This window comes from Nicotiana tomentosiformis, chromosome 3, assembly GCF_000390325.3.
Source record: "Nicotiana tomentosiformis chromosome 3, ASM39032v3, whole genome shotgun sequence".
NCBI classification, from domain to species: domain Eukaryota; kingdom Viridiplantae; phylum Streptophyta; class Magnoliopsida; order Solanales; family Solanaceae; genus Nicotiana; species Nicotiana tomentosiformis.
The window spans coordinates 149,268,190-149,289,677 of record NC_090814.1 but is presented as its reverse complement, the minus strand read 5'-3'; the positions used below and the strand labels follow the sequence as shown (position 1 = coordinate 149,289,677).

The window sequence follows — 21,488 nt, the reverse complement described above, 5'->3', positions numbered from 1 at the left end:
TTCATAACCCGAGCTTTCCTTAACCAGATGACCTTACTTAGTAACCTTAACCTCCCTTTCTTTATAGTTTTCTAGATCGACTGAGAGTTTTTGATTTATTTGCAGGATTTCACTATTGGGTAGGTAAAATCTTTGGTCGGACATACCCTGAAACTTTAGGTCAAATCCATTTTTGGATCATTTTTTTCGGGGTTAATATGACCTTCTTTCCTATGCATTTCTTAGGGCTTTCGGGTATGCCACGTCGCATTCCAGATTATCCAGATGCTTACGCTGGATGGAATGCCCTTAACAGTTTTGGCCCGAAGAAGCACGCAATAAAGCTCTCTTCCTTGTCATTATAGTATGCAGTGAGGAATCGAAGGGATGAGACCCGATTCAATTATGTGATTACAATGGAGCATCTTAGACAAAATGAAATTGAGGATTTGTCATTGTCCCCTCCAGTTGTTGGCTCCATGCAGATTGCTAGAAGCAATGGCTTTGGCCATAACATAGAGTTCACCCCTGAGTCTAATGCCTTAACGGCCTTTTAAGCGCCTCTCACATCAGACTCGATACCAATGGGGTGGGATTGGTCATCTTCTAGCTTACTCTGATATAACTATTGTGACTTCCATGCTACTAAGATAATAAGATTGAGAGAGCGTATGGAGTTGTAGATAGTAGGGGGAATCGCCTTTCGAGTTGTTAGAAAAAGCACAGTTGTTAAAGTGAAAAGAACTCTATTTTTTGACTTTATAATTATTCGATCAAGGGATAACCCATGCATAGAGAAGGAAGATTCTATGCCCCAGGAAAAAGCTAAAAGTAAAGTAGTCATCAAGCCAGAGCTAGTTTCACAGCTACCGATTCGCGCCCGCGGGTCAAAGAAGACCATGCATTTACGATTCATGCGATGGTATTGATACTCTTGAAAGGTGTTCTATTTGCTTGCAATTTCCATTTGATACTGGATAAAGCAAAGCTTGGCTTTTTGGCTTCGGACAAATACTTTTTCTCCCTGGTCGAGCTTTCTACAAAAAAGCGATGCAAGAACATATTCTTTTATCTAACCTTCTTCCATGTGCATTAGCTCCCCCATCGTAGGTAGTTCAGCCACACCCGGTGCCACGAAATAATTGAGAACTACGACGGGGTCAAAATGAATTTTGTCTTACTCTAAAGAAAAAGCTTATTCCTATTCTAGAAATCCTGCAAACTATTAATCGAAGTACTTAGCACTTACCGCGGAAATTGGCAGAAATTAATTGGCACTGCATCTATCCCAATGAATTTTTAGCTTTTCCTTAGCCCTCTACGTAGAAATAGAAAGAGCTTCCGAAATGAAGGGGACTAAACAGGAACAAGAGGGAACCACTGAAAAAGATCCTTCTCCTTACCTTTTTTTGGAAGAAAGGTGGGATCCGGACAAAATCGATGAAACTGAAGAAATCTGAGTGAATGGAAAGGCCTATCGGCTGATTTTATTGCCTACCGGTTAGCGAAACTTTTTCGGTAGTACGAATCGCCGAAATCCACTCCTGAAGTCACGTCTTTCAGTACTGGGACTGAAGTAAAGTACTTTCGAGTTGCACTTTGCCCAAAGCCCTCATTCCGACTTAGTTAGAAATACCAACTCTAAATAGTTTTAGTATTTCTTGAGTTGAAAAGGTATTTATAGATTCTAGAGCTCATGGGAAGGTTTGGAACCCTGATTCAAAGGAGAATTCCGCTTTACAAAACTAAAAATCTTTCTTAAGAACCTAGGTGACTTGCTTTAAAACGGCATCTTCCTTTTTTGAATATGAAAAGGAGTTAAAGTGTTTGAGGTGGCTGATATTCCAGTTGTTTAGTAGTAGCTTTCCTTCCATTGTTTCTAGTTGAAATGATCCTTTATTTGCTTTTGCTGTGATGTTTTACGGGCCGTCCCAATTTGTTCCCAGCTTGCCTTCCCTGGGATCTTTGCTTGCTTGAGTTTTAGCTTTAAGTACATAGTCCCTGATTTTGAGCGGCCTAACCTTTGCATTCTTGTTATGATAGTGTTCTGCTTGCTATTTTTGGGCGATCATTCTTATATAGGCCATATCTCTTCGTTCGTCGACTTCGTCGAGTTCTTGCCTTCTGCTCTCGTCGTTGCTTGCGCCACTCTCATGGGAGTACCTTAGACTAGGCTCTCCGACCTCGACTGGTATTACTGCCTCGATCCCGTAGACCAAAGAGTAAGGCATCTCTCTTGTGCTCATTTTCAGAGTTGTTCGGTAGGCCCATAATACTTCTGGTAGTACTTCTGGCCACAGTCCCTTAGCATCCTCAAGCTTCTTCTTCATAATGTTTAGTATCGATTTGTTGGAGGACTCTGCTAGCCCGTTTCCAAAGGGGTGGTACGGGGTTGAGATTATTCTTTTGATATGCCATTTCTCGAAAAATTCAGCGGTTTTCTTTCCCATGAATTGGGGTCCGTTGTCGCAGCTGATTTCTTTGGGAAGGTCGAACCATCATATAATATTTCTCCATATAAAGGTGATTACTTCCTGTTCCGGTATTTGGGTGAATGCTCCTACTTCCACCCACTTAGAGAAATAGTCAGTTAAAACCAAAAGGAATCGTACATTACCTCGCCCCACTAGGAGGGGGCCCACGATGTCCATTCCCCATTTGATGAACGACCAAGGTTAGATAACCGAGTGGAGGTGTTCGCATGCTTGGTGAATCATTGGGGCGTACTTCTGGCATTGCTCACATCTCTTCACGAAATCTGTGGCCTCCTTTTTCATAGTGGGCAAGTAATATCCCGCCCGCACGAGGCATCTGACCAGTGCTCAATTGTCGGAATGAGCTCCGCAATGACCTTCGTGGATTTCTTCAAGGACGCGGCGAGTTTGGTTTGGGCCCAGGCACTTCACTAAAGGGCCGCCGTAAGTTCTCTTGTACAGGTCGTTGTGGAGGATACTATATCTAGCTGTTTGCATTCTCAATTTCTTGGCCTCTTTTTTATCGCATGGGAGTGTGCCGTCCTGCAAGTATGCGATAATACGATTGCGCCATTCCCAAGTTAAGTTAATGGTTCTTACTTCGACTTGGTCTAGCGATGAGTTGAGGAGATGGACCATGTTTTTGTCTCCTGTTGTGATGCTTTTGGTGGCTGTGTCTAGTTTAGCGAGGTCATCTGCCTCGGCGTTCTGTGCTCGTGGAATTTGGTCGAGCTGGCATTCGTCAAACTCGGGCAGCAGCTTGCAGATTTCGGTCTGGTATTTTTGCAATCTTTGTTCCTTGATTTGGAAGGTCGTTGTGACTTGGTTGACCATGAGCTGGGAATCACAACGTAATTTTAACCATTTTGCCCCATACTTGAGCACTAGTCTCAAACCTGCAATGACGACCTCATACTCGGCCTCGTTGTTAGTCATATCAGGGCACCTTATAGACTGGCGAATTACTTCGCTTGTTGGGACTTCGAATACGAGTCCTAGTCCAGAACCCAACGCGTTGGATGCGCCATCGGTGTATAGAAACCAGAGGTCTTGTGTTTGGGGGGGGGGGAGTTTGGACGGCTTCCTTTTCGACTTCATGCATTATTTTTGCGCTAAAGTCGGTGACGAAGTCAGCGAGCACTTGTGATTTTATCGCTGTTTGCGACTGATATGTGATATCGTTCTCACTTAGCTCGATGACCCATTTGGCCAGCCTTCCCGATAGCTCGGGTTTATGTAAAATGCTTCTTAGGGAGGAAGTTGTGACAACCGAGATGGGTGACATCGGAAATATGGTGTAAGCTTTCATGAAGCTAGGACTATGTCCAAAGCCAGTTTTTCGAGGTACGGGTACCTTGTCTCTGCATCGACAAGTATTTTGCTAATGTAATATATGGGAGATTGTGTACCTTTGTTTTTTCGAATTAGGACTTCACTTACAGCTACCTCGGGCATAACTAGATAAATGAGGAGACCCTCCCTCGGCTTTGGTTTTGAAAGCAAGGGCGACGACGACATGTATGCTTTTAGTTCCCTCAGAGCCTGGACGCATTCCGAAGTCCATTGGAGGTTGCTATCTTTCTTAAGTATGCCAAAGAATTTATAGCACCTATCCGATGACTGCTAGATGAACCTTGATAGGGCGACGATGCGACCAATCAACCTTAGGACCTTTTTTTGTTGGTCAAGAGTTCAGGTATCCCCTCGATGGATTTGATTTGGTCAGGGTTGACCTCAATCCCTCACTGTAATACAAGGAAACCTAAGAACTTTCCTGAGGCTATGCCGAATGCACACTTCTTCGGGTTCAGTTTCATTTCGTACTGTCTAAGTATGTCGAAAGTTTCTTTCAGATGGTCGATGTGATCTTCTCCCCTTTTGGACTTGACCAGCATGCCGTCTATATATACTTCCATTGTTTTATCGAGCTGATCTTTGAACATCCTTGTCACCAACCTTTGATAAGTCGCCCCCGCGTTCTTTAGTCCGAAGGGCATGACCCTGTAGCAGTACGTTCCTTGGTTGGTGATGAACATGGTTTTTTTCCTGATCTTCCTCTTCCATGAAGATCTGATTATAGCCTGAGCAAGCATCCAAGAATCTTAGTAGCTTATGCCCGGCCATTGCGTCAATGAGTTGGTCGATGTGAGGTAGCGGGAACGAATCCTTTGGGCATGCTTTATTCAAGTCTGTGAAGTCCACGCACATCCTCCATTTCCCATTCTTCTCTTTAACCATTACTACATTGGCGACCCACTTTGGGTACTTCGACTCCCTGACGGAACCATTTTCTAATAGTTTTTCCACTTTCTCGCGCACTGCATCATTGATTACGGAGTTGAATTTACGCCTGACCTACCTCACCGGGGGGTGGAAGGGGTCGACGTTTAATTTGTGCATGGCAATTTCCTTTGGGATGCCGACATATCTGCATGGCTGAAAGCAAACAAATCTGTTTTAGCTTTTAAGAATTGACTGAATTTACCTGGTTCCTAAAGTTTGCAACCGATATAGGCCTTCTTGCTATGATTGTTGGGATCTAATTGAACGGGGTCGAGGTCTTCTGTGGTCGATCTTGCGGCTTCGACTATGTCGGGATCTTTGATGCCTTCTCCGATCTCGTCATGCCCCGACCTCGACCCTGCTGATTGCTATGCCTTTTTTCTTTATCCTTCATTTGTTGGGTGGTCGTGCTGTCTAAAGCAATGCGGTAGCATTCCCGGGACATACGCTGCTCTCCTCGTATGCTGAATATTCCCCATGGAGTTGGGAATTTAAGGACTTGGTATAAGCTAGAGGGGACGACCTTCATGGGGTGTATCTACGGTCGCCCCGCTATGGCATTCTACGCGGTTTCTTGGTCCATGATGTGAAATGTTGTTTCCAGAGTCACGCAGCCGGCCAAAATGGGGAGTGTAATTTCCCCGGACGTCCGTTCAACAGCATTGTTAAAACCAGTTAGCGTGATGCAGCGCAGTACTATCTTATCCTCGAGTTTTATTTGGGTAAGTACTTGAGGATGGATAATGCATGCGCCGCTCCCGTCATCTACCATAATGCATTTAACATCAGTATCTAAGATTTGCAGAGTAATAACGAGGGCGTTATTATGAGGAAAAGCCAAATCGTCGGTGTCCGACTTGTCGAAGATGATACTTTCTTCGAGTTCGTCGTACCGTTCACGGGTGATAGATCGCTTGATTTTGTGGGTAGTGGTGAACTTCACACTGTTGATATAGGCTTCGTCGCCGAGGATCATGTTGATGGTACGAGCTGGTGAGGGTGGCTTAGGCGGCCCTTGATGTTCGCGTCCTCTGGCGAAATTGGTTATTCCCTTATCGCTTAGCAGCTTTTTAAGGTGTCCTTGTTGTAACATATTCACGACTTCCTGCCTCAGGGCGATGTAGTCTTCAGTCTTGTGCCCTCGTTCCTGGTGGAACTCACAGAGGACGTCAAATTTTCTGGTGTTAGGGTCCGATCTCATCTTGGGCGGCCACTTCACTTTTGGCCCGAGCTTCTCCAGGGTGTAGACTATCTCTGTAGGTGACACACAAAAATTGTGAGCAGATAATAAGGGGGCATACCTATGTCATTCTGATGGGTTCCTGTCCTTGGTCTGGATGGACCTTCTTCGTAGTGGATGGAGGGGGCGTCGTCCATTATGATATATGGTTGATGTCGTTCCCTGTTAGGTCGAGGAATTGGATGATCTCTTCTGGCATTGTCTCTTCGATCTGTTCTTGATTCTGCTTGTACCGAGGTTATTCGGTAAGTTGGCCCGTTGAGATTGTCCTCATCTGCACGGACCTCGGCACATTAAGCATTATGGATTTTGTCCCAAGTGGTTGGGAGGTACTTCATCAACCGACTCAACAGTTCCTCGTTGCTCTTGAACCATCCCTACTCAGCCTGTTCTGAAAAGCTGCGACCGTCATCCCTTCGGACATGTTTGGAAAATTCATCCTTACTCAGTTACTCGGTTGAACTGGGCGAGGAAGTCCCCCAGTCCCTCTCCCAGAGATTGTTTAATAGCAAATATGTTGTTCACTCTCGCCTCGTCCTTCTTGGCTCTGGCATGGGCCGTTACGAACTTGTTGGCCATTTCTTGAAAGGTTTCTATGGAGCGTGCTGGTAGCTGCGAATACCAGGTTAATACCCCTCCTGTGAGGGTTTCGCCGAACTTCTTCAGCAGGATAGAAGATACATGTTCTTTGGCGAGGTCGTTGCCTTTTACGGCTGTGACATAACGAGTCACGTGATCTTCATGGTCGATTTTGCCTTCATATATCCTGAGGTAGGGCAGCATTTTAAAGGTTATTGGTATAGCATGTGGGGATGCGTCATCACTGTATGGCTATTCGACAAACCGACCGGCATCCCTCTTCGGTAATAGCTTAGGGGCGCCCGATATTTTATCGACCCTTTCTTGGTGTTCTTTCATTTGATCTCGGAGCGCCTAGTTTTCATTCTCCATTTCTTCCATCCTTTTCAGAATGGCTGCAAGGATGGTGTCACCTGCAATATCAATGACATTGTGAGTAATACATGTCGTTGGAGGAAAAGGTTGGTTGCACTGCTCGTCCGCTTGTTGTATTGTGCAAGTCCTTGCATTTTCTGTTGTCGTATCCCGAGCGGGCTTGTTGAGGACGCTGGTTAGTATTTCAGTTAGCCACGCTTCGAGGAGATGTTTTGCAGTTGGGGCGTCTCTTCACCCACAAACGTGTAGGCTCCCTTACCACGAGATTTTGTGATACTGCAGTGAGGGGGCGATGACCCATCTCGCCTAGTGGAAGCATTGGGCGTCGTGTCTCCGTCTTCCGTTTCACAGCTTTTGTTGATGACGTTCATGAGGTTAATTAGGAGGTCACTTATTATTCTCGTCATTTCTTCTCAGTTACCTGCCATGTTGGGATTTGTGTACACAAAGAAATGAGATCTTGTTTTTGCTCTTTTTTTTTTTTTTTTACGTTAGTGACCCGTGCTAGTTGTAGATCTAGAAGAAACTAAAAGTTTTAACTAAGGAATCCCCACAGACGACGCCAAATTGTTTGACCAAAAATATGACTCTTAGTTCAAATAATTAAATTTATGTAATTATGGGTTAAACTTAGTTAACAATAATATTTCTAGATGTAGCTTCCAATGGTGCAATAAATATTAGATGAATTTGGTCGAATAGTGATAACAATAGGCAATAGTTGTTCCAAAAAGCATGAGCAATAATGTAGCATTTAATAGCAATGAATAACAATAAATGATATTTAAGTAAATGGGATGAATGGTTCACCCAATAAAGGATAAACTAGATGGTTGTTCCTCATGACAATGATGAGTGACAGAAATCCTTGAATATTCGAGTTATTCTCGGATCAGATGGAAAAGTATGAAATAATATAGACAAGAATCTCAGTGAAAATGTGGTATTTGTATCTTAGTAAGAGAGAGAAAATCTATTTGTCAAAGTGTATTTTTACAAATGAATATTACATGCCCCTATCATTGTCTCTTTTTTCTATATATATGGGACATGTTCCTAAGAAACCCTAATAGTACAAGTGCAGAGAATATTCACTATAATATTCCCTTTTAATATCCTATCCTGACAAACTAGCTGTTACAATTCTTATCATCGATATTCAACCTCGACCTCGACCCTTGTTGACATCTCGACTACGGCTCATATCGACACTTCGGCCAAGGACTTTGCTGCTTCTTGGGTCGCTTCGACTAACATCGACTCGAGAATCCTTCCCATAATATTATCTTGGTTTAGGTATTCTAGAAACATATTTTGCCTCATACATGTATAACATGGTTTATGTCGACATTACACACAAATGAAGTGTTATTTTTTCTATACAGCCTCCCGAACCTCCCGTGGCAAATAATGGGCTAAAAAGCCTCAGAGAAGTCCTCCCACTCTGCTGGCGGAGCATCAGGTCCTCTAGATCTCTCCCATGCCTCATACCATAGGACGGCTACATCACGTAGTCGAAAAGAAGCCAACTCCACAGCCTCGGTGACGGAGGCATGCATCACCCTCAATACTCTATACATATGGTCTATAAAGTCCTGGGGATCCTCTGTGGAACTGGATCATGTAAATAATGGAGGGCCCAAGTGAAGAAACTCTCGTACCGTCGAGCTTCCTATCCGATCTCTCCGGGCATCTGCTCCTGACTCTAGCTGTCGCTCATGAATAGAAACCATCCTAGTCAGCAACTGAAGAGCCTCCCTCATCCCCTGCTCCCCAGTCTCTGATGGGGGAATAATAGGTGCTGGAGGTATTGTGTCTCTAGCTGCCTCAGGTACCAATGGAACTGGTGAGGCTGGGGGTACTTCATCTCCCTGGTCTCCAACAAGTGCTGGGGAAGCTGAAACTAGGGGTACTGGAGACTCACTATGAGCCTTTAAGGGAAATCTATCCCTCTGACCCGGTGGGGAACGACTGGTACCTTCTCCCGAATCCATACCTATCTCTCGCTGTGCCATCTCCTGAGCATAGGTAGTCTGTTAGATAGGAAACACAAAGCACGATTTAGATTTCATATGTTCTTATAACTTCGCTCTATAGCACGATCTATTAATTGAAAGAAATGTAACCATTCCTAAATGCCTTATAGCCTCCTGATTATAAGTGTGGTGCACAACACACCCATAAGCAAGACTCTACTAGACACGGCTTATGGACTCCCTAGGATACGACCTGCTCTGATACCAAGTTTGTCACGTCCCAAACTAGGGGAGGCACGACTGGCACTCGATACTGTATTCGATCGAGTTAGACACTAAACATACTAGCTATCTAGACTGGGGGCTCAACAGATCGGGCAGCACAACATCTGAAATACTAAGCCTGGACCGTAAGGTTATGACATGAATAACCATAAGCCATATAAACATAGGTAGACAAGCCAAAATAATAAAATACTAGCTGGCTGACAAGGCCACGACTGAAGACATACATTCCTACACACCTATATATACATGCCAAGCCTATGGGCTGGAGACTGAAAGCAGCAAAAAGAAACCCAGAATATTATGTCCACAATAGCCTCTAAGAGTGTCATAAGCACTGTCGGGATAAGGCCCCAACTATACCCAAACTGTACAACAAAAGTAACCATCCTATGAAAGCTCCAGGAAGAGGTGGAGCTTACCAACTCACAGCTGAACCCCGAAATCCTAGCGGAGGGGTCGATCAGAGTCCCTACCTGGACCTGCACGCACGAAACAAAAATGCAGTGTCCCCAGGCAATGGGACATCAGTACGAATAAAAATATACTGGTATCTAAGGCAGAAATTAGAATCATACATAGCTGATGTAAAAAGGTAATAAAGATACCACCTGACACTGAAACTCAGATAACCTCCATGGCCGACATCCGACCTCATAGTAATAAAATATGCATGGTATGCTCGTGTAATCGTATGTCGTGAATACATATATATTGATGTAAATGCATGACATACCCAACCAAATGCTAGCAATGGCGGTCTCTCCCGGTAGCTAACCGGTATCATATTGCCAACCTGTGGCCATCTGTACAATATATATAGTCTTTCAGGCAAATAGGCCCCTTACCTCCGATTATAGCTCGAAGTCCATGCATAATATGTCATGTATGATATGAACTTTGAATGCACATAATAGGCCATAACAAGAACTTAGCCAACCTTGGCTCATTGGTACTCTTATTCTCATAATCTCATAATCACCTTCGTATCGCATACAAATATCTCGTGGAACCCCATATCTTTTTTAATAAGTTTGAAAACTTAACTCGACTTTTAGAAAGATAACTTAACTCTGAATATGTTCATAAAAACCTTAAGGTACTTCACTTAGTCCTTATACTTGATTTCTTGATAATTAGTAAAAGAAAGTATTTCAAAAAAATCAAATGTTTTAGTAGTTTAAACATAAAAATTATATTTGAGAATTTTGAAATCGACGTGTCACTTTAGAGATTTTAAAATACACTTTAACAAGGAAGAAGGACTGATCGCAAATACTAAATGCCTTTATTTTTAAGTCACATAATCCAAAGACGAATAAGAATTCATATATATGGACATATATTTAAGAAAGCCGACAAAATGACATATATAGATGTCGAATACCCTTTTTAACCGAACGAGTGAAATATCAACCTAATAGCATCATGAAAATACTTCAGTTACGATACCAATGCCCTTCACAGAAGGTCTTTCTAGCAACAGAATAGTAAAATATCATATTTGGCGTCTTAGGAATTTCCCAAAATTCGTGCTAAAAGGAAGGACGAAGCTTAGCCTTAACATACCTCTCCAACGAATATCTGAATGCCTGTAGTTCCTTCATGAAAGTTGTTTCTTACGTCTTAAGCTTCAAAACCACTATATATATGCAGCTTATACGCACCTATAAACAGTTCATAAATGAGTTTAAATCGGCAGATTTGCCATATGACCCTAACTTGACGAAACGCCCGTAGAACTTTGTAAAAACGATCATAAAAGAGTCCCAAGATGATTATCTTGGCAAACCAAGTATAAATCCTGAAGAACCAGCAAGAACAACAATTTCCTATCTTCCAAAAATAGCTCCAAACACAGCTAATAGAAGGGGAAAATGATTGCAAAGCGTAGAGATTGCGCTTCTAGGCACGGGGGCAAACTTTAACGATAGAAATCGTTAAAAACGCTCCTTAATCACTCAAGAACACCATGAAACCCTCTCTTAAGCTTTCTCACTGTTTTGGGACGAAGATGAAATGTTTTGGGGTCTTAAAAGTCGGATTTTCCGACTTATACCACTTGTTTGACCCGACCCGGTTCGCGACCCGATTTCAGCTCGGACAGTCCGCGGTAAAACCGACATAACATTTTACTCCAATGTCGGTTTGATGTGAGATTTCTTTGGTTGAAAACTAGAATCGTAGACCTTCTATTTGGTAGGTTGTGGGTCCTATAACTCTTTATATATTGGGAGAAATGATCTGATACATTTGACCCAAAGTTTAGAAAATTTATTAGAGAAATTTACGATAACTTTTGCCAACCTTTATTTCGCAACTTGCTTGACTCCAAAACTTAACATGTGACCAGTGTGATATTATAATACCTTATAACACATTATTCTTAGCATATTATACACTCTTAGTCTTAACCCACAGGTGCAAGTTAACTTAAACCTTCCGAACGCGCGGGGTGCTACCCGAGCCATTTCTTTAACCATGAACCTTTGTTTAAGGGATTCCTTTAACTTAAAGCTTTAGTTTAGTTCCTTGATATTACCACACATTTTCAGTCTTATTCTCCCAATGTGCTATACCCAATCATATATACCTAATATAACCACGTCACGTTACGTATATTACGTAAGAGAAGAGAGAAACATCTGGGGTCTCACAACAGAGATCTCCATCCCCGTGTAGTCCAGCGCCTGCGGGATACGGGCTTCTATAGGATTTTGGAGATCGGGCGGCTGCAACTCGACAGGCCTTTGATCACGGCCCTGATAGAACGGTGCGACCGGAGATGCATACTTTCCACCTGCCCATTGGCGAGGCCACCATCACGCTGCAGGACGTGGAGGTTTTATATGGGATGCCTGTTAATGGACTACCCGTTGAACTGCCTCAGGCCATGAGAGAGATGACGCATGGGCAGTATTTGGACATGCTTCAGCAGCTCACTGGTTTCAGGCCACAGGATGAGACTGCACTCTTAGGGGCCAGTCGCATGAGTTTGATAGCTATTCGACAGCATTTGGAGATATTGCATCCCGACATCACCGGGGAGACAGATGATTTGCATATTTACTGGTATACGAGGTTGCTGCTGCTCCTTCTGTTTGGGGGGGTCTTGTTCCCGAACACTTTGGAGAACCTAGTCATCTTGCGATTTCTTCATCATCTTCAGCTGCTAGATGATTTACCCCAGTACAGCTGGGGTGCTGCTGTTCTCGCCTACTTGTACAGGCATCTGTGCCGGGCGAGCATGGGCACCCAGCATGACGTATGTGGATTTTTGCCGCTTTTACAGGCGACAACATATTCGAATACTCTATTCATTGCTTCCAATTCTATCTAGTCAAAACTTTTCTTAATTTTTACGTCAACTTTGTATGTTAGGTTTGGGCCTGGGAGCCGTTCCTGCAGTTGCAGCCACCTCTACCACCATTACCTCCGGATCTACCACCTCCGTTTCTCCCTCTAGCTAGGAGGTGTGTTCTCCGGCGTGGATATGTACGAGATTACGAGGCTCGGCATAATCTCCCCTATTTGCAGGGATGTGTTGTATATGCTGGAGGGCGCATAGGTAAATGTGTACCTAAACTTACTTGATATAGCTTCACATGTGTTGCGCATACTCACGTTTTCTATTGTTATTTGATAGTTCATCTGGACGCCATACAACGACGACTTGATAGGTGGCCTGCCCGATTATTGCTCAGTCGGCCGACTGATTTGGAGCACTTCCGTCCCGCTCATGTGCCTTGATATTATGGAGCATCATGCCACGGAGCGGGTACTTCACCAGTTTGGCCGTCCGCAGTATATACCGAGGGGGCCTACATAGGAGGCCACACATTATCAGCGGGATGATCGTTCCAGGGCGGACGATGCATATGTAGCATGGCTAGAGGCGTAGGTCCATACTTGGGATGACCGAGCTGACCTAATCCCCCCCTCCCCCTCACAGATCCAGACAGAGACTATTCAGCTCTATATGCCCTGGTACCGCCGCGTTACCCGACTTTTTGTCGGGAATCCCATTCATCAAGCTAGCGGTCGGTACGTTCCATACGCCGGGCGGCATGAGGCCCTGGTATGTTTTCTGTTATTATTAATTATATAACTATAACTTAGTGTTCTGTAGTTTATATTTTATACGTTGTGCAGGCTATTGGCCTACATATAGTCTACCAGATGGGACTGCAGATGCAGCAGCATGCTGGCAAGGGAGCGGCCGCTTTGCACGATTACGGCCGGCAGGTTGCAGAGGTGGCTGTCCGGATACTGCAGCAAGCTCGAGAGGATCAGCGCTTAGGACACGACCCTGCTTATGTGGCGCCAGAGCAATACCAGCGAGGTAGGGGTATCGCACGAGGGAGGGGTGCCCCATGAGGCAGGGGTACCCCTTGAGGTAGGGGTACCCCACGAGGTAGGGCTGCCCCACGAGGCAGGGCTACTGCACGGGGTCGTGGTGGGCGGCGAGGAGGTGGTCCCCAGCAAGGGGGCGTTGAAGCCCCTATTTATGGTGTTGGTGCTGATCTGCCGGGTGACCTACATGAGCCGGACGAGTATCCCACCAGCATGCCGTCATACAGCCTTGGGATGCAGCTCACTCCAGGGACTTCGCAGGTGACCCCGTCAGGTCCGTTATTGATCACGGGCACAGACCTTACCGGAGAGGATTGGGAAGCATACTTCCCAGGTTCATCGACCACTGCTGAGGATCGGCCGACCCGAGATTTGGATAGTGGGCGCCGGCTGAGTTATGGCTCATCATCACAGGCGCATGTATGTTTTTATTAGTATTAAATTTAAATTTGTTTTGTTCTTTTCTCATTTATTTTCCATAACTTTATTAATTTTCTTATTAAGGCTTCATCCCCGCCCGTCACGGAGGCCCATTTGTGCGATGCTGATATGGCTGCGACGGAAGATTATATTCAGGAGCTCGACGAGACCATGGTAAGACAATTTAAATTGTTGTGACTTAATATATACTTTCCTATGCCGATGATTCCGGAGATAACACACCCTTTGCCGCACTGGCACCTTGGTACATAAAGGCGTTCAGACATTTGTTAAAGCGTTAAAAAAACCTTGCTTTTATAGAAATGTACATAATGTTCCTTTACAATTTTAAATTTAAGAAAATAATATTTTTAGATCTCTTATGTGTAAAAAATAGATCTCTTACGTGTAAAAATAAATCTCTCATATATAAAAAAAAAATAGATAGGATCATAAAATTAAAAATAAATTTGTAAAGAGCTAAAAAAAATTAATTGAGACCTTCATTTCAGTACGATACCCTCTTCCCATACACTTCTAAAAGAAAGGTAAACACTCTAGTTTATTAATAAATACAAAATATATATAGTCGCTAGATCGGACCACGGGTACGTGGCATGATCTCGAATAGGCCTGCGAAGGACTGATGGCGGCTTCTTTCATGCTCAGATCTTCTTTCCTCTCTCCTCCTCCCCAACTACATCACCAATCCCCTTCTAAATCTAATCACATTATTCATTTCATCAATCCAATCAAAGCTACCGCCTCACAAATGACGCAGTTATCCCTCCCCAAAACCACCGCCGCCCTGCCGACGAAAATATTCGCGAAGAGGCCGCCCGCCGCCCCACCTCCTCCCACAATTTCTCCGCCAGGCATGTAGGGGAAGATATACCTTGCAAAATGAATAGATAATAAGCAAAATGAAAGTATTGGGTCTAAAATTACAGTAATTTACTCATTTCTTCAAATGTTGACATCGAAGAAAACTCAAAAAACAGTCAACACATCACGTTAATTTGTTGTTTGTGCATTTATTCCAAAATCAGATAGATATCAACATTCAATTCTTATAGCACCTGGAAAAAGCGAATAGCACTGCATGAAAAGCCTGTCAACAAGAAGTTAATACTGCACTATATGCAGCACTGAAGTAAAGCCAGTTATAATAACATTTGAAATCAAAGACAACTTCTTTTTAGATGTCAAAGGAAGTACTACGTATTCAATTGCCATGATAACTATGTCAAAAGTGCCGTTAAGCTGGCTTTGTACAATGGCCACAATTTTGTTCAGAACACAATATCATTGTGGTCTTCAGCTATCAATTAATTCTGGAGAAAGATATTGCTTTGGAAATATACCAAAACAAATGTTAGGATATTATGAGGCTATTTTGAGATCATGTGCCCTTCTCATTATTCTTATGTATGTGCAAAACGAAAAGTGAATGGAACTTCATAAGGCTAAATATAAGATCAATGCTTAGCATAAAGTTGTGGGACCAGAGTTGGATCTGAGAGGAACTAATGCTTGGTCCTATTGTACAAAACAAGCTCAGTGCGTCAAGAATGTCTGATATTTTTCTCACCGTAGAGAGAAATCTGCATTTATGCAGAGACAAAAGGCATGAAAAGAAATAAATTCAAAATGGAACTCCTAAATGTACATCAGCAACTTTCGAGGAGCTATTTGTAGATCAACAAAAAGAACCTCATATCTGACAGCTCTGCTGTTCTTTTTTATTATCCTTTATCTAAATGATGGCAAAGCAGCAATCATTTGTGATTTGACACTAAAGAGTAATTAGCCTTCCATTCTCAATGGCGATGCTTTGAAAAGCAAAATAACATAAATTTTATACTCCAACAGCTGTGTTGGATTAGATATAGGTAGGAATGAAGGGAAACCAAAAAAGCTACTTCAAGCTTCCAGCATGAAGTGCAGATAATTAAGCACGCCTCGATCCTTCAGCAACTGAAAGTTGAAGGATAAAAAATACAGGGCTATAGCTCGGTGCTAGAACACCAGGTACTTTTCCTCACACAAAAAGTCATGTTGGGATTTGAATGCTTACCCTTCAGCTCATCATCTTCTTTGTCAGCCTGCACTTTCAGTCTAATACTCCAATATGCAGTCCTAAAAAGTCATCAAGTACACATTCTTGATCCAAGCAATTGTAATTTGCAATATCCAGTAAAACTTGCAGGCAAGAGGTGTTCAGCATAGTGGTTAGACTGATCTTACCAAATAGTCCACCATCATCTGAACTGGATTTAGATGAGAAAGGAAAATAGGCCTCAATCATTCACAAGGATTGCTTCAGAACAAATTATGATAGAACGTAACAATGCATAAGAATAACTGGCCTACTGCACAGTACCCCATGAATGTCAAATTGGGTCATTTATATGATTGACTATTACCAAACCATGAAATATATTGCATCAAAACAAAATCCTGAAGATAGTCAATACGGGTCAATGTTGTATACAATTTGACTTGTGGAAACCATCACCAGAACAAAAGTGTTTCTTCAACATTCCTCAAACTACCTTTATTAAACTCTCTGAGATCTTTAAATATGGATTCCACAGTAGATCTTTCAAGATTGAAATTTCTTATATCCAATTTAACTCTGGGTTTAGCGTAATACTACTTAAGCAAAAAACAAATTAACCTTTTAAGTGTGTCAATCAATTAACTGCACCTAAATTTACTATATGAATCTACTATATTCATTCTGCAAATTTAAGGTCCATTTCATTCCAATACTAAATAAATTGTCTTTTAAGACAAATTAGAAGCTCCCTCAGAGTAGGGGTGCTCTAAATCCCACTTATTCCTACACGGTCAATCAAGTCTCTAACCACTAACCAGATGAGAAGATTCTTGACAAACACGGGACTAAATGTAGGTTAAATAACATCTAAGCCTTAATTCAACTATTTTAGATTCTTTATTTTCCATTTGTCACGATCTTAGCTAAATCCGCTTTGATTTTGAGAAATGGTCATATAATTTGAGACAACTTTAAATAAGTTACCTCAAAACAAATGAAGAGAAGATAAATGGAATCTACACCCGATTTCCAGTTCAAACACATTCCTATGACAATGCAGATTACAGCCCCATAATCACGACATCCAATACGTTACAACCCAACGTGGCATATGTGAGACATAGAGTGTGCACTAGAAACTTGAGTTTTGTGAATGGTAATACCGGTGTCGGTTCAAGATTTAGGATTTTGTAGTGTTACTAACTATTGCCAAACAAGAGCTTTCCGGGCATGGCAAGAGTATACACATAAAAGAGACAAGAAATACAAATCAGATAAGATATCAGTTCTAGCTGCAGTATCTAAAGTGAATCCTCTTTAAGGTGGCAATATCTTGTTCAGCGTGGCAAATGACTTTTTAAGAGAAACATGATTTCCTTGTCAGAGAAAGGTCTGCCTTTTATTACAAGCACTTGGTGTTGGAAATACAAGAACTTCAAAAGACAGGTTATACCATCAAAGGGTTTTATATCTCCTGCTTTCCTGTTCTCTATACTGAACAATAGGTCTAGAAACGCATTGAAATTACTGAAAAACAGTGCTTGTTAGTTTAGATAACAGAAACTGTTTCTTATTAATTAAGATAGTGATTATAACATTATTCAAAAAACTAAGCTTTATTGTGATGCTCTAAAGCAATGCAAATGCTAAAATAACATTCAAATTGCAGACTGTTACACTCAAAGAGTTGCATAAGATAACTCAAATTCATAGTCCTCTCAAAAGAAATTTAGAGTCATTCTCTCCCCAACTCTGCCAACAAACAAATCCCATCCGGTCATTTCTACATGGCAACTTAATGACGAAGAAGAACCAAAAGCCAACAATAGGAGTACATAATACAAACTTACCCTGTTAAAAACTGAGAAAGCAAATCAGTGCTTGGAATTTTTGCTCAACAAATATTTCTTTAGCACACCCATGACTGATCCAAAATCTGCTTTCACTTCCACAGGTGGGTTAGCTCCGGTAGATAATTTCATCGAGAGAATACCATTCATCAGAGCTTGGATCCGCATTGAAAGGCACGTACCTGCAGTGGCGTACTGCAGTATGATGAAGAGGGCATATGGGTAGGTGGAGGAGAAGTCCAATAATCGTATGAGGAAGATTTTGACTCTACTGTTTCAATGGCTTTACCCTTCCCTTTTGTATCCATCGAACCTAATCTGCAATGGGTGATTTTAGAAGAAAGGAAAAGCCAGATAAAGTCACCCTTTCTTCTAGCTAATTTAGCCTTTATCTCGCTTTTTCTTTCTTTTAAAATTACCCATTGTAGATTAGGTTCGATGGATACAAAAAGGAAGGGAAAAGCCATTGAAACTGTAGACGATGATGATGACTGGACTTCTCCTCCACCTATCCATATGCCCTTTTCATCATATGCGGAGAGCAATGAGGCAACAGAGTCAGACGAAGAAGATGATCTTGAAAGGTTAAGAGAGGAGCCAATGAGGCTTGAGGAAGTAGAAAAAGAGCTAGATGCTAGGATCAACAAACTGCAAGAGTCGGTCGGAGAGGGGAGCTCGATATCATCTCATTGTAATTGTGGATACCAGAGTACGTGTTGGATGACGTGGGGTGATGTCAGACTGAGGTGTCCTGTAAGTTAGTCGGCATGATGTGTAGGGATGCTGTGTAGGGATGCATGTGGATGCAACAAGAAAGTCTGCAGAAATCACTATAAAAAGAAATAACGGGTGTGCCTAGTAGACCTATCTGAGGTGACATGTGTATGCTCGTGGAATTGTCGTTGCTTATTTGATAGTTGTGCTTGTAAAGTCAATAAGAAAAGATGTGGGAAAAATTGTGGATGCGGCCTCAATTGCGGTAGAAGAAAGTGAAGAGAAGATGTAGGAAACAGCAACGACAGATGAGATTAGAAAAAATCCAAGGAGAATAGGGCAGTGCCGCAGCTGCATATTCAGGCAGAGAAAAGCTTCACTCTTCCTCCATTAAATCACCTCAAAAGCTTCATAAATCAGCAGCCATTTTTCTCCAAAATCCAGCTCTCTTTACCCCAAAAACTCAGCTCCATAACACTCATGAAACCAGCCCCCTTTCTCCATTAAAACAGCTGCAAAACGAGCTCCAAAGCACCCCCTAAAACAGCCCCGTGACCTCCTGAAAACACCCTCTCAAGCTCCATTAAAATCGATCCCAAAACCAGCTGAGAACCAGCCCCGAAAACTGCCCAAAAACAGTCCCTAAACCACCAAAATCGTCACCTAAAACAACCCAAAAACGCAGCCATTAAAGCTGCTCCAAACACACCTGAAAACAACCCCAAACCCAGCAAAAAACTGCAGCCAAACCCAGCTGCGAAACAGTCCTAAAACCAGCTCTTTTCCCACCTTGAAACAACCTCAAACCACCAGCAAAAACAGCTCCAAAAGTAGCTGAAACGTCACCCAAAAACCAGCTGAAACGCAACACCAAACCACCCTGAAAACAGTCGTCGCACCATATTTGTCGACGAGCAGAACTTTGTTTCAGCTGTGTAAGACCACCCACGTTCAGTCCGTCGAGGTCGCCGTTCGAGTGTTCCTGTCGCGGGTCTTGTTCGAGTTCTTTATCCGGGTTATAATATCTGGGATTCATGTATTTTGATGACAAGATTATTTGTTGAGTATAAAGGTTCATTCTTACCTTTCTTATTCGAATTTCTTTGTCGTTTTCTTTTTAAATTTTTGTTTGTTCATGTATTGTTTTCCATGTGTTTTGTTTGGTTTTCTGTTAATGCATCTTTGATGCGAAATTTCTGAATTTTTGAATGCTTCATTGTAAATTAAATTCTGTTTAGAACTTGGATAGCAGTGAGTTTGAGGTAGTTAATTGGGGTCACGAGACTTTAATTGGGTCAATGATTAGTTTTTCAAGTTTAGAGGGCCGTCTGTTGGTTTAAGCCTCTAAGAAACAATTGGGCTCAAATGAGTGAAATCTTGCTGGCCCATTTCGTAAAATAGTATGGTCTGTTAGTTTGAGCGAATTTGATAAATGGACTGATGAGGCAAATAAGTCATCTGCCAGGCCACTTTCATGATAATGTGCTGTTGCCCCTTTCTTCTTTAATAACAAAGCTAACATACTTTTCCAAAATTAATCCGCTTGATGCTACTCTACAATAATTCCGTAATCTATGTCTTTCGCAATAATTTCAAAGTAGTTTAGGAAAATAACTCATACATGTTAGTTGCTTTAGGCGCGCTAATTAAATAAATCGTTGCAGTTGTGGGTACGGCTCATGTGGCATAATTGCGACACGTAATCCCGAACCCAAGTGCACGTTCGCGTGACCTGACCAATAACTTCAAATAAATGAAATAAGCACGTTGTGAATCATGGGTATGTTTCACGTGGCGCGATTTACGATGTGTATAAAAACAGCAAGTATGCGACATCGTGACTTGTTTAAATAAATTTCATAAATGCCTAAAACGGATTAAAATATGCAAATAAAAATGGTAAAAGGTAAAAATGCACATAAGTTCAAAATATGTAATAATCGGTAATTAAGCCAGGTGTAATTATAAAGCGACCGTACTAAAACCACGGAATGCGGGGGTGCCTCACGTCTTCTCTCGGATTAACAAAATCTCTTATCCGATCTTCTGTATTTCGCAGACTTGAGAATCAAAATTTTCTTGATTTGGGATTTAAAATAAATGGCGACTTGAGACGTTGTAAATAGTTATTCCAAGTGACGACTCTTTAAATCTAATTAAAATAATCTCATTTCAATTGTGTCATTTAAAGTGAAAAAACTCCTTTTCCCGTAAAAAGGAGGTGTGAGGCACGCTTAACAAATTACATTTGGCTTGATTTATTCGGACTATACACATTTTAAAATCTTTTATGCGTTACTGCTTCTATATCGCTTCTAATTATATATTTTAAATAATTATAGAGTTTATTTGAAACAAGTCACGATGTCGTGCACTCGTTTTGTACACATTGCAAATCACGCCACGTGAAACGCACGCTTTCCAGAAGATTTAGAAGACTCAGAGAGAAGTAAGGTGACATAACAATTTAAATACAGTTCACGGTAATATCAAAGCGGTAAATAGCAGCATTTAGCACATTAGGCCCAAACATGTAAAATCAAATAATAAACAACAAGCCAAGAATAAAAGTCATCTAAGCTCGAATTCTGAACCCTGAACCGATGATCCTAAGTTCTTTTCTCCAGCAGAGTCGCCAAAGCTGTCACACCTTATTTTTTCGGGAAAAAGGAGTTTTTCCAATTAAAGTGACATTATTGAAATGGGATTGGTTTATTTTATGTTTTAAAGTCGCCATTTGGAATAATTGATTACGGTGTTTCAAGTCACCGATTTATTTTAAATCCCAATTCAAGGGAGTTTGACTCTGTTTTTAAGTTTGCGAAACACAGAAGACGGGGTAAGAAATTCTGTTAACCCGGAAGAAGATGTGAGGCACACCCGAGTTCTTCGCGTAAC

At 42.0% G+C, this 21,488-nt stretch overlaps 1 protein-coding gene and 1 long non-coding RNA gene across 2 annotated transcripts; both read right to left on the bottom strand.

Annotated features, from left to right (window-relative positions):
- Positions 1-5,298: 5,298 nt before the first annotated feature.
- Positions 5,299-6,113, bottom strand: LOC138908667 (uncharacterized). The gene is made up of 2 exons (XM_070199349.1): positions 6,038-6,113; positions 5,299-5,990 (listed from the first exon to the last, which is right to left on the bottom strand). The coding sequence occupies exons 1-2, from the start codon at positions 6,111-6,113 to the stop codon at positions 5,299-5,301; spliced, it is 768 nt and encodes a 255-aa protein (XP_070055450.1).
- Positions 6,114-15,593: 9,480 nt separating this feature from the next.
- LOC138907264 (uncharacterized) lies at positions 15,594-19,798 on the bottom strand. Its single transcript, XR_011415071.1, has 2 exons — positions 17,873-19,798; positions 15,594-16,229 (listed from the first exon to the last, which is right to left on the bottom strand). It is a non-coding gene; the product is annotated as an uncharacterized lncRNA (long non-coding RNA).
- Positions 19,799-21,488: the final 1,690 nt, after the last annotated feature.